This window comes from Spea bombifrons, chromosome 9 (assembly GCF_027358695.1).
Source record: "Spea bombifrons isolate aSpeBom1 chromosome 9, aSpeBom1.2.pri, whole genome shotgun sequence".
Classification (NCBI taxonomy): domain Eukaryota; kingdom Metazoa; phylum Chordata; class Amphibia; order Anura; family Pelobatidae; genus Spea; species Spea bombifrons.
This window is the reverse complement of record NC_071095.1, coordinates 10,338,793-10,352,357: the sequence shown is the minus strand read 5'-3', so window position 1 is coordinate 10,352,357 and position 13,565 is coordinate 10,338,793. Positions and strand designations below refer to the sequence as shown.

The 13,565-nt window shown below is 38.5% G+C and overlaps 1 protein-coding gene across 1 annotated transcript in view; it reads left to right on the top strand.

Annotated features, from left to right (window-relative positions):
• Positions 1-9,976, top strand: part of KCNH5 (potassium voltage-gated channel subfamily H member 5) — an 81,442-nt gene extending 71,466 nt beyond the window's left edge. The window contains exons 10-11 of the mRNA XM_053475454.1: positions 2,712-2,908; positions 8,739-9,976. Coding sequence (XP_053331429.1) covers positions 2,712-2,908; positions 8,739-9,674 — 1,133 coding nt within the window. The 3' untranslated portion in view covers positions 9,675-9,976. The remainder of the gene's footprint in view (positions 1-2,711; positions 2,909-8,738) is intronic.
• Positions 9,977-13,565: the final 3,589 nt, after the last annotated feature.

The window sequence follows — 13,565 nt, the reverse complement described above, 5'->3', positions numbered from 1 at the left end:
AATATGTTGTTTACAGCTGTAGCTCAGTCCTTATTCTACTACTTTCTTGGTGTAAAATAGAATGCCTCCGTCTCAATCACCCAGAGAGACCTTCTGACTAAATAAGGTCTATGAAAAAGGGGACTTCATTAAATATGCATACCTTTATTAGCATAAGCAGATCTTCATTAGGGGTGGTGCAAAGACTCGGTTCAGTGTGGTGTTTGAGCATGAAAGTTTTTCAGGTCTGCTTATGAGGGTGACCTAGAGGTCAGCAGAGTCTGGAGTGTGTGGATTAACCCATTAAGAGAGACGTGGTAAACGGAATTTGATTTATAAATAGGTATAGACCACGGGACACGGCTGTCTCTCTGTGTCGATGTCTCCATGGGTCATCATCAGAATGGGGACATCCACGTCTTCACAGACATTGAAAATGAAGATAGCGGGTGGCATTTGTTACATATAATCAGATATAAGTTTGCCTTCTACTTGAGACGCTGCCGTTCCCTTAAAATCACTTCTGCCGTTACATTGCGGGAAAGGTTTTCTTGATTATTTATGTTTCACTTAACTAACCACAACTTCCCGCTGTTCTTTTTACTGCAATCTACCTCCTGCCGATGAGTCTCCAGATATCTCTGTTATTTTCCTCCGAGGGGCCTGAGAAAAAATAAAATCCAGCGCTATGGGTTCTGGTGCATTTAGGTGGAATTCAAAGATTCAGAACTAAGGTTATTGTAGAGGAAAGATGTAAGAAAAACAGAAAAAAGCAACATCTCAAGACACGACCTTGTTCAGTGATGACATCAGTAAACAGTCAAGCAATTGGGCAGATTAATTGTACGCCCGTCCCTCCGGTTAATCCTGAGTCCTGGAGTTCCCTTTTTCACTTTTTTTTTTTTAATTCATGTCATATTATATGAATTATGGGGTGGTGAACATTTTTCACAAGTTTCAAACGAGGGCATGTGAGTTCTCACTGCATGGCCTCGCCTAAAACTTGTAAATGGTAAAGACGCTTGCCCTCGCAAACAACTCACATTTTAGGGCAGGTGACCTAAGTTGATTCTGGTCAATAGCGTTAACACTTCATTTGACTCACTTCTTAGTGAATAGACCCCTCGGTATTCTGTACTATGAAGTCATGGCGATTGCCTTGGACCGTAACTTCTCTGTTAAAACAAAGTGCTTATTTGTTTCAGGATTCTGTTTCAGGATGATATTAACAAAAATGTATAAGAAAATCAAATAAAAGAGTAAATAAAAAAAAGCAATTACTGTTTTAATTTGGAAACAAAATATGATCTCTATAAAACACAAAGGTGATTTGTGAATCCGAGAGCTTATATGACGTTTCTCTGTAACTGCGCCCGGTCAATTAAATTCTTAAATAGATGCAGTGTAAGGAAGATATGCTTTACCGAGGAGGTAGTAGATAAATGGAACTGCCCCCAAGCAGAGGTGGTAGAGGGTAATACAGTCAGAGGCTAGATGGGGCCGAATGGGTCTTATCTGCCTTTAGTAGACAGCAGAAAGAAAACCAATGGCCATAATTCCAATACCCTGCAATTTAATTCAAAGATGTTTAATTTTTTTGCTGCTGTAAACGAAAACGCTCCCATATTAGTCTGTCTGCCGTAATTGCCGAAGTGTCAAAATCTGATTTCGCTAAATACGTCTTCCGCGGCGGAAATAAATGATATAATTGCGGGCGCGAAGAAAAAGAATCTGCGGTTCTATGATCGTGTGTATATTAATGCTTCGGAATAATACTACTTTACTAATTAGATATTCAGAGCCGAGCTCTGTGTTTTTTTTTTCTTTCGATACTCACCAGCTGCCGACGCTCCTCTGCTGATATTATTACAAGCGCTTTCATATATTTCATTTTTATTTTTTTTTTGTATTTTCGTGATTTTTACGCCGCTGGTGTAATGGATTCTAACGTTACTGAGAAGGTTTCGACGAGTTCTAGAAATGTAACTAGATTTTATGACAGATAACATATTGCATATTTTCTGCGCGGAGATCGCGAAATGTAATATGTCGGTATATATATAAAAAAAAAAAAAAAAAAGGTTTGATATTACAAAAAAAAAATTCAATTTTACCCAATGATTAGATCAGAAAATCTTATTATTAACCATTGATTTATTTAGTTCCATGAGCTGTGAAAGAGGGAAAAGAGAATAGAAGATTCTATTTTGCCTAATTTGTTTATAAACATTATGTTAAAAATATTAAGGGATCGTAATATTTACGGCTTGGAGGAGAGAAGAGAGAGAGAGGGGGGGGTGGGATAGTAACATTTAAATACATAAAGGGATTTAACCCCTTAATGCATTGTTTTCAATGGTTTTAGGGACCGCCCGTTGTCCTTAAGGGGTTAACAAAGGGCAGGAGGAAAAAAGTGGCCGGAATCTAACACTAGAGGGTCAGAGGCTGAGATGGAATGGAAGGAAGTTTTACTTTACTGAGAGGGTGGTAGATAAGTGGAACAGCCTCCCAGCAGAGGTGGTAGAGGGTAATACAGTGCGGGTATTGGGGTAGGCACACGGCTCCTGAACCTAAGACGAGACCAACGACAGCAGTATAAAAAATGTGCAGGCTAGATTGGTTCGAATTGGGCTGATCTGGTGGCAAAATCCCTGTTTGTCTGGAAAAACGTCGTTTTAATAGAATATATTTGGAGTGATTTGTTTATGGTAATTTTCCCCCTGTTTTTCTAGGGAAGGGAGATGTATTTGGAGACGTGTTTTGGAAAGAAACCACGCTCGCACACGCTTGTGCCAACGTCCGGGCGCTGACATATTGCGATTTACACATCATTAAACGCGAAGCCCTGCTGAAAGTGTTGGACTTCTACACGGCGTTTGCTAATTCATTCTCAAGGAACCTCACGCTGACTTGTAACCTAAGAAAACGGGTGAGCGCCATCATTTTAAATGCTCCATTTTTAATTATATTCACTACAGCTGGCAATCCACGCGCGTAGCTTTTAACTACCAACCTTTTGTAAAAGTTTTGAACATTATACCAGAATCAGAATAACTGATCACTAAATTTCATTAAAACAAAGACAAATAGACACTACACATGTAAGACCTAGGATTCTAACTGATTTGGTTGACTTTCCCTATCACCACACTGAGCTGATGCTTTATGGCGATGCTAATGAAGTCCCTTCCTCCATAGACTTTCATTAGTCAGAGAGTCCCTTTGTAAGATTAAGACTGAGCCATTCTATTGTTTTCCCACAGGCATCGGCTGATATGCGGCTGCAAAAAACACTATATTATGGGGCAAAAACTGGGTTAAAAAAATATTAATAAAATCAAATGGCTGTTTGAATGTTAAGGGTTAATTTGAACAGCTCTATCAATGTCTAAGTTCCTTTTCCATTTGCCTTATGGACTCTAGGGGTTTTTTTTTCGGTTGGATTTCAGCCCAAACGTAGCGATGCGAGACATCGATTTCATTTAACTTTAACTCCCGAGGCTATGTGACAGTTTTAGCTTAAATCTGAGAACGTGCGCGATACGCCATTAAATCAATCTCTCGCTCTGTCCGGGTTTCAGGGTGTTTCGACTGATTAAAATCTTTTAAAAAAAAATCGGCATATGCTTTGTCTTGGGAATCACATCATTATAGTCGCTTTAGGGGGACTGGGCAGCGGAAAGTGTGTTTAATTAACCCCTTAAGGACCATGGGCGGTCCCTAAACCCATTGAAAACAATGCATTTTGAGCCCGTACATGTACGGGCTTTGTCATTAAGGGGTTAATTTTCAGTTGCTAAATAAAAATGATATATTTTTTTTCCCCCTGCGCTTTAAAATAATGTTTTTTTTTATGACGCTGAAGATGGAGTGTTTTAGAATTATGGCGGTGCGGGAAATATGAGTACATTCTCTACTGCCGATAATTGTTTTTTAGGCACTATTTCTAGGTATTTAATAATTCTACGCAAATCACCCCAAAAATATTGTTTGCTACCAATAACTATAATGTGTGGATGCGCTAAACTTATCATTTACTGTATTAAAGAAGATTATTTTTAATGGCTCGTGGATACACAGATGTTTATTTCATACAAACATGAAATTATGTTCTGGACCAATAAAATGTGAGCAGGACAAGAAATGGACTCATCTACGATTACCGAGCTATATTTGTCATCCGATGTCTAAATCTTAGATAAGTGATGTAAACCTTATAGGGACACCACATCCATCATATGAACTTGAATGTGCCGTATGATAGGTGTGTAGTAGCTTTTATATTTATTTGCTCCACTTTATAAAATATTGGGGCATTTTGCAGAATCATCCAGATGCATTTGCCCCTCTCCAGGGTTGGGGTGGCATCTTCTGGTCAGGGGGTAGGTAAAGCCCCAGCAGCTCCTTAACCTCCTTAAATTAACATACACACTGGCCCATACACACTCATGCTACGCACACTTACACTAACACACACTCTAACACATACTAATGCACTCATGCTAACACACACGTACACACAGACACTAACGCTAACAAACACTCCTTCTAACACACATGATAACACACTTACACACTTACACATAACACACTTCATCTAACACACATACTTACACATACTCTCAAACATATGTACATTCATGCATACTGCTTCCCTAACTCCCTTATCGTCTACACTCTCACACTCTCCCTCCTTGCCTGTCTCTCTCCCCTCTCCCCCATACTTTCTCCCTCACTCTCTCCCTGCCTCAGGGACCCCCTTACCCCATTTCTCCCTCCTTGCCTGCCTCCTCTTTACCTCCTGTTATTTAATGAACAGAGTTTCAGTATTTGTCACTTTTTAACCCCTTAAGGGCAATGGGCGGTTCCTAAACCCATTGAAAACAATGCATTTTGAGCCCGTACATGTACGGGCTTTGTCATTAAGGGGTTAAAAAAACATCATTTTCCATAGATTGCTGCGTAAATTCCTTTTTTAAATGAAGCTACAAAATGAACTTCTTGGCTTATGCTGCGTTTCATAATTTTCTGCTTTTTAGTAGAAATTCTCATAAACTTAAATTACAAATCGCCAGTCCCCTTCCAACAGAAACTTTGTAGCATAAGCTAACAGATTGTCCACCAGCTGTTTTAGTCCCTTGTTATTCACATTTTAAATTTGAAATATACTAGTTTTATTTCATGGAAAACCGATGCAGTTTCATTTAACAAACCCACATTATTATTATTATTATTATTATTATTATTATTATTATATTTATTATTATTATTATTATTATTATATTTATTAGTATTATAATTAGTATTATTATTAGTATTATATTTATTATTATTATAATTATTATTATAATTATTATTATTATTATATTTATTATTATTATTATAATTATTATTATTATTAGTATTATATTTATTATTATTATTAAGTTTTTATACACTTTCATAAACTCGCTAAAAAGGGTCCTATGCGTATAGTTAAAAAAGTCGGTTGAATAAGAGCTTTCTAATCTAAAAATGTGGATGTATTGAAATGAGTTGTACAGCGCTATGGACAATAAATAATAATAATGAGTTTGTGGGATTCAGGGCCGGACCGGATTCAGAAAACCAAGGTGCATCCAGAAATGTCAGGGGCAAGTTAGCTCGATACACTATTTTAATAAATAAACGACCTTTTTACTTATTTATATGTGTTTTATTTATATGTATTTTTTTTAAAAAACTATTCTATGCATTTGTAGATTTGAAAGATGTCAGAATATCAAAATAGCAAATTATGTTTATTTTGATTTTTTTTAAATAAATTTTATTTTATTTTTTTAAAATATGTATATCTTCCCATACGCAGAGTTGTGTTTTCTGGTATTTATTTAAAAATAGCAATTTTTTAGATTACCTACGAAACAACAGCAAGCGATGCATAATCACATATATTCTAGATCAATGTTATGGCAACTTGTTACAATCTAACAAAGCGAAGAAGTTCTAATTTTTTTCTTGTAAGATCCTACCCGTCGAGGGCTTTATCCAGAACCCAACCCTGGACAACAAGGCTTTGGGAACCAAGCCGTTATAAAAGAATTCTAGAATTTGTTGGCAAACCATTTCTCATTGTTATCTAAGCCGCCCCGACACAAATATATCTCCTTGTCCGTCTTCACTTCCGAGAGGAAACCGAAAAACGAACCCCGCAAAGCTACGCCCAACATCGAGGGCTTCAGATGAAAGAGCAGAAAGGAAAAACGCCTTTTCAGCTGCGGGTGATAAATATTAAATGGATCCAATTTAGGGAGTTGAATAAAATCGATGACTGTATCGTTGCGTACATAACTGCGCTATGGCGTTGAGCCGAAGTCATATTAATTATGCTGTCGCCAGATCCAGTTACGATGCATTATTTATCGGGTTATCTATTATGCATTGATACAGAGGAACTCATAAAGGAAGATATTAACTCTCTGGCTAATTACCCCAAACAAGCTCTTCTACAGTCCTCCTCTCACCTAAATAATTGTTTAACCCCTTAAGGACAATGGGCGGTCCCTAAACCCATTGAAAACAATGCATTTTGAGCCCGTACATGTACGGCTTTGTCATTAAGGGGTTAAAAAAAAAAGGTTTTTTTTTGTTTTTTTTCTTCAAAACGTAAGAACAAAACACATATTAAATGCTTTAACCCTTTACCAGCCGGTGTTGCATTTACATTTGCACCTGACTGCTCCATAAATCCCTGATGCCCCCCTCTTTCCTCCCCTGATACCCCCTCTTTTCTAGGAGCTGAGAATGCTTGCTGGGTTTGGGGAGTATCGCAGGGTTCTACGGCCCTAAACATTCCCACTACACCGAAACATCTCGTACTTTCCTCCCCGAGGAGTCTCTCGGCTGCCAACATATCCGCCGGCGTTGTGTGTTGTTATGGTCCTATTTATTGTGGTTACATCTGAGAACGTTGCGCACAATGAAACATAATTAATTAACCATTTGTTTGTTATGCCCTTCATCGTGCTAACCTTTGCAAAACTCATAGCGTGATTGGTTTGAAACAAATACAACTACAATCTAAGACGAACCTGAAACCGGCTGCGATTGCATCAAACTGGAGCGTGACGCTTTTGGGATTTCGCTGATTCCCCAGGAGGCGCGAAACTTTAATGTATCTCAACAGGAAGCTGTTGGCAAAAATAGCAACGATTGTTTACCGCTGGCGAAACGCGCTGGGCTTGTTGACCTAGTAACAATGTAACTTTTCTCCACTTATTTTGTTTTTGAGAATTAAAGAGAAAAAAAAACAGAATGGCGTTTTGCTGCAGTCTTGTTTTAGGTTAGAGAAGAATGATAATGGGTTTTTCTTATCCCGTTTAATTTATAAAGCTGTGTCCTACTGTCTTTATACACATTATCGGGGCTTTTAGGGCTGGAGAACTCTGCGATACCCTCATACCCAGCAAACATTCTGACCTCCTAGAAAAGAGGGGCATCAGGGGAGGAGAGAAGAGAACAGGGGAGGAAAGAGGGGAACAGGGTAGGAAAGGAGGGCATCAGCGGAGGAAAGAGGTGAACAGGTGAGGAAAGAAGGGCATCAGCAGAGGAAAGAGGGGAACAGGGGAGGAAATAGCAGAACAGGGGAGGAAAGAGCGGCATCAGCAGAGGAAAGAGGGGCATCAGCAGAGGAAAGAAGGGCATCAGCAGAGGAAAGAGAGGAGCAGGTGAGGAAAGAGGGGCATAGGCGGAGGAAAGAGGGGAACAGGGGAGGAAAGAGGAGAACAGGTGAGGAAAGATGGGCATCAGTGGAAGAAAGAGGGGAGCAGGTGAGGAAAGAGGGGCATAAGCGGAGGAAAGAGGGGAACAGGGGAGGAAAGAGGAGAACAGGTGAGGAAAGATGGGCATCAGCGGAGGAAAGAGGGGAACAGGGGAGAAAAGAAGGGAACAGAGGAGGAGAGATGAGCATCTGAGGGAGAGAGAGTGACATCAGGGAAGGATCTGAGTTTGGGCTGCCAGAAAGGGACTGGCCAAACTTGTTAGGTATGTAATGTAAAAAGGATGCATTCACAACCCAAGGTTTCACTGATGTCTAGCTCAGTACTTGCGGAAATAGTTAATATTAAACTTAGACGCCTAGACATAGATATTGATCAGATCTCAGGAGCAGACCGCACTTCCTTTAATGACACATCATTTTGGAAGAACGGTTACAGTAAGCGCTGCCACCAATCCACATTCCTGTAAAGAAAGTTCACTATATATTAACTTCTCCCATTTCAAATCACCTTGCAGAAAATGGGACAGTGACATTTAGATTTTTTTCCTGACACTTAAGAGGTTAAGAAAAAAAAAATGAGCTTGTCATTTGGAAAGCTAATTAGAAGTAATAAAATAATTTGATGATGTAATGATAGGGTGCGCTACGGCTAATGAGCAGATAGAACGATTCTAATCTATATCATTCACAAGATTCCGATGCTGTGCACTTCAGAAACACATTCTGATATCTAGTGGAAAGTAGTCATTTCTGAAATAAGGAATGCTACATTTTGTCGAAATTCAGTAAAATGTACTTTTTGTCATCGATTTCGTCAGTCTTGCTACATAGACCTCATGCTGTCTGGAATTTAAAATTGAAATAAAACAGAAACTTATAATTTTTTTCAAATGCTTCTTCCAAAAATATTAGGACTGAATTTATGAATAAAAATAGGAAAATGTAATGTCGTATCTTAAAATAATTATATTTTTCTTATATATACTTTTTTCTTTATTAGATTATCTTCCGTAAAATCAGTGATGTGAAGAAAGAAGAGGAGGAACGGCAGCGTCAGAAGAACGAAGTGACCCTCAGCATTCCGGTGGACCATCCGGTACGAAAGCTCTTTCAAAAATTTAAGCAACAGAAGGAGCTGAGGAACCAAGGGTCTTCACACTGTGACCTGGAAAGGAACCATCTCCAAGTAGAGAACCGTTGCATGCACAACGGAGCAGTCATTACCGGCACCAGCGTGGTGACCGTGTCTCAGATAACACCCATTCAGACGTCTCTTTCTTACGTTAGAACCAGCGAATCTCTGAAGCAAAACAACCGGGACTCCATGGAGCTCAAGCCAAATGGCGGCAGCGACCCTACGTGCCTCAAAGTCACCAGCCCCATGCGTATCAAGAACGGCAATGGGAAGAGCTGGCTGAGGCTGAGGAACAACGTGCAGGTCAACGAGGAGAAGAAGGAAGACTGGAACAATGTTACAAAGGCGGAATCAATGGGTTTGCTTTCGGACGACCCAAAATGCGTTGACCCTGAAGGTGGCGTTTCTAAAAACCCCTTGAGAAAAACAGACTCGTGTGACAGCGGGATAACAAAAAGTGACCTTCGTTTGGACAAAGCCGGGGAAACGCGCAGCCCCCTTGAACACAGCCCCATCCAGGCCGACGCCAGGCACCCTTTTTACCCCATCCCCGAGCAAGCCTTACAGACCACTCTCCAGGAGGTCAAACACGAGTTAAAGGACGACATTAAGTCGCTAAGCTGCCGGATGTCTGCTCTAGAGCAGCAGGTGGCAGAAATCCTAAAACTACTGTCGGAAAAGAAAGTACCCCCTTCCCCTTCCCAAGTTCCACCCAGCCCCCTCCAGATACCCTGTCAGGACATTTTTAGCGTTTCCAGACCCGTCACCCCGGACTCTGAAAAAGAAGAGATTCACGTATAATAGGCGGCCTACGGGCGCGGGGGAGAGAGGACCTACGGGGGGCATATATAATATCTTGGCACACATATGTGTACATATATGCAGTTGTACATACATTTACAGATACGACTAATTTTATCTATTTTGGTGTGTAAATATTGCATGTCCAGCTGGATTCTGGCCTGCCAAAGAGATAACCTTCATATAGATATTGCTTGTAAAATATGCAGTTGACTGCACGCATTCTTTTGTTTCATTTAAAATATTCCGAACGGATAATTTGTATAATAAAGGTAACGTTATATTTACTTATCAAGGTCCAGCCTGCCAATATTTCTAGAAAAAAAACAAAAAACATAGATCTCAGGCTAGCTGCGTTAACGATGTATCGCCCGCCATCATCCATTGTTCCGTCGACTCAATATTTAGGGAGCGGGGCGATAAGATCTGAACCTTTTACATTTATATTGTAATTGTGCTTTTCAAACACCTAAATTATGATCTAGATGAGCCGACTCTGAGACTCATGAAATTTTAACCCTTTATTAGCGCTTCGTGAAGATTCTAGGTAGTGACTAGGTGTGTGACCCAAATGGCTCTAATACCGGGCGCCTTGCCTTGACTTGTCATTGTTTAGAGATACACTTAATTGAGTCACCTGCATTCAAGCAGGGATATCAACCATTACATACAGGGTAGAGCAGGCTATGGTCACACCACTTTGCTTTTAGGAATAAGCGGGCGAAAGCTGCGATTTAAGGACAACAATTGGGAAAAGCTTGAGTTGATGGTGGAGTGACCTGGGCTTTTGGGGCTAAATATTGGGAGGTCTATCCCTCCATTGGTATAGACTTCATGTCTTCTTGATGACTGAGCTCTGGGGTTAACGATCATGCTACTTAACGAGATACGCAAGGGAGGCGAAAAGAGGCCCCATGACAATGGCGTCCTTCTTTTCTTGGAGCCAAGGAACCACGTTCCCGAAAGCTTTAAACTTCTCTGTAGGAAATAGACACTTGACTGCTTGGCTTGGCTTGACGTTTACAGTTATTAAGTAACAAAACATATTATATTTAGGTGTGCCCCATCTCAGAATTAATTTAATTATAAAAAGACAGTTTTTAAACTATTCTTCAAATATTAACACATTATATGTATAATTACACATACAAATTCACATATACCGCGTTTGACTAGGAGAAGACATCTCCCGATTTTAGAACTTAAAGTATTTAAATTAAAGAGAACAATATATTTTGGAATATTCAGAATTTTAATTAAGATCTTTCTGACCTACAGTAAAATAAGATTATTTAAATTATGTTTTAAACCAGGGTAACATGGTTTAAAATGTTTTCCATTTTAATTGGCTAGCGGGATCCAAAAATGCTAGAAAATAACCCATACCAATTTTTGGTTAGGCAAAATGGCTTTGATGAAATTAAATATTTTATATATTTTTTTTTCTTACTGCAGATAGAAAATATAACAAATAATAATATACGTATCTGATTGTGAATAGTTTATAAAAAATATTGGCCAAATATCTATTTATATATAAGTATAGTTTTGGAACCATATATAAATATGTATTTAACTATTCCACGGATTCTAGGGAAATAATGTCGTCCTTTTCTTGAGCCCCAGCTTCATGGAGAGACCGCGATCGGTCGACCTATTCTATTGGTGGGTAGGTGATGCTGGAGAGTTCTATTGGTTCAGCATTGTCCAATCATTTATTTGGAAAACCACATTGTATCATTGTTAGAATTAAATATTCAATTCCTAAAGTCATAATATATATCTTAAGCCAAGGGGGCTACATCTGCACTTTACCTGCTGCCAAAAGGGAATGCAAAATGTATTAAGGTATCGCTATTTTATAACGGATACAAATTTGATACAAGTTTAACATGAATTTGGTAAGATATGAGATGGATGAAAATATTTGCAGGAACTTCTAATTTTTTGGGAAAAATATACAATAAAACTGGAGGAAAATTCAGTTTTCATAGGTGATTTTTTTTTTTGGATTTTTTTAATCTAGAAAGCTATAATCGGGATGGAAATAATTTTTTTTTCCTGAAAATCAATTATAAATGTTTCATGGAAAATTATGAGAAATTGGAGAACGCTAAATTTTTTGCCCCATCCGCATTAAAAAATTGTTTTTTTGGGGAATTTGTCAGTAAAAAAATAACAACAATATAAACAAACCTATTTATTTGATATGAGCTCATCAAGTTAATAATGAAGAAAATATTTTTATTTTTATATGGGAGATTTTTTTCAAAGCTCAGGGTATTAATCTTAATTGAGATATAAAAAAAATGTGCAGATTATAGAGAATAAACCTCAGATCACCAAAATAATTAGAAGTGGTAGCTGTTAATTCAGTGAGAGGATTTAAACATGAATAGGACAGGCATTTCCCAGCATGCTCCACTCAATTTTAAATGGATTCCAGCTCTTTTTATTTGATTTTCTAGACCACGAAGAGCTGGATGCCGATATATTTTGTCCCCCTGGACATTTAATATTTAAATCCCACCGAGGTATCTTTTTATTGTAAACCTGACTTGCACAAGGCACTTTGTACGCTTTTTATGAGTTTATGGCGAGGGCATGAGGTTATCTATCAGATTAGATTAGAGGGCATGGGAATATTTTTGGAAAATCATGAAATATTATATATTTTTAGAACCCATTAACAGGCAATATGCAGATATTACATTATATAGTGAATGTAAAAATTGAAATGCTCTGTGTAATTCTGCTTGCCCGTCTGCTGCATCGTATTACCCCTCTTGCACTAAATATGAAATAGGTTCCCTTTTCACCAAATAAACGTTTTCTTTATTGAAGCTTTTTATCATCCTTCAAAACGGCCGATCTTTTCAAAGCGGAAATGTCAAATAAAATGTACTATGCAAAGCATTTATTTTTACATTATCTATGCATTTCCTAATAATGTGCATCAATATTCCACCTGGAAAGGCAGTGTTAAGTATTGTGCGATAATGACAGGGTAACATTGTAGCGCGATTAGTCTTTATAATCAGCCATTCGATCCTTGGGATTCTGTACCATAAAAGGATAGTATAGAATAAAAAATAAATAAAAAATGTTTAGTTGCCTAAAGGATAAGGACAGGCAAAGCACACCGAAGACAGATAAAACAGGTTAATCCTCTCCAAACCATGTATCTTTTTTTTCTTCTTAAAAAAATAGTTTTATCAGTCTTTTCTTTTCCCTTAAAGGGGGCAATCCAGCCACCACGAACACTGTGGACAGGGGGGGGGGTCTATGAAGACCCCTGTGTCCATGTGTGGAAAGTGCTCCAAATGTTTTAAATTGGAGCATTTGCTTGTTACTGATTGGCTGCTTCAAGCAGCCAATGACAGGCATGAAATGCCAGGTCATGGAGAAGGAGTGCAGCTGCTGCAGAGCAGCCTCTTCTGTATCAGGTGAGTGCTTGATTTTTATTTCTTTTTTTCTGCATATTAGAGGGTAAGGGTTATTCACAAAGTACTTTAACCCCTTAAGGACAATGGGCGGTCCCTAAACCCATTGAAAGCAATGCATTTTGAGCCCGTACATGTACGGGCTTTGTCATTAAGGGGTTAATATGTATTCTTTGTTGGAGGTGGAGAAACACTAGACTGTCACTTTAATTATCACATAAAAACTGTAACAAAACCAATTCTTTTGATCCATAATATATTGAATTTGTATCCTTTATAAGAATATTACTGCTTTGGCACTGGTGACTACAGCTCATAACTCACCTTTGTTCAAGGTGTGTTCAAGGTGTGATATACATGAGAACTCAGGTGATGCTTTGCCTTTGAACACGTCCCATCATTTCCATTGGTTAGCGGATATCATTGATTGCTCAGAAACATAAAATAT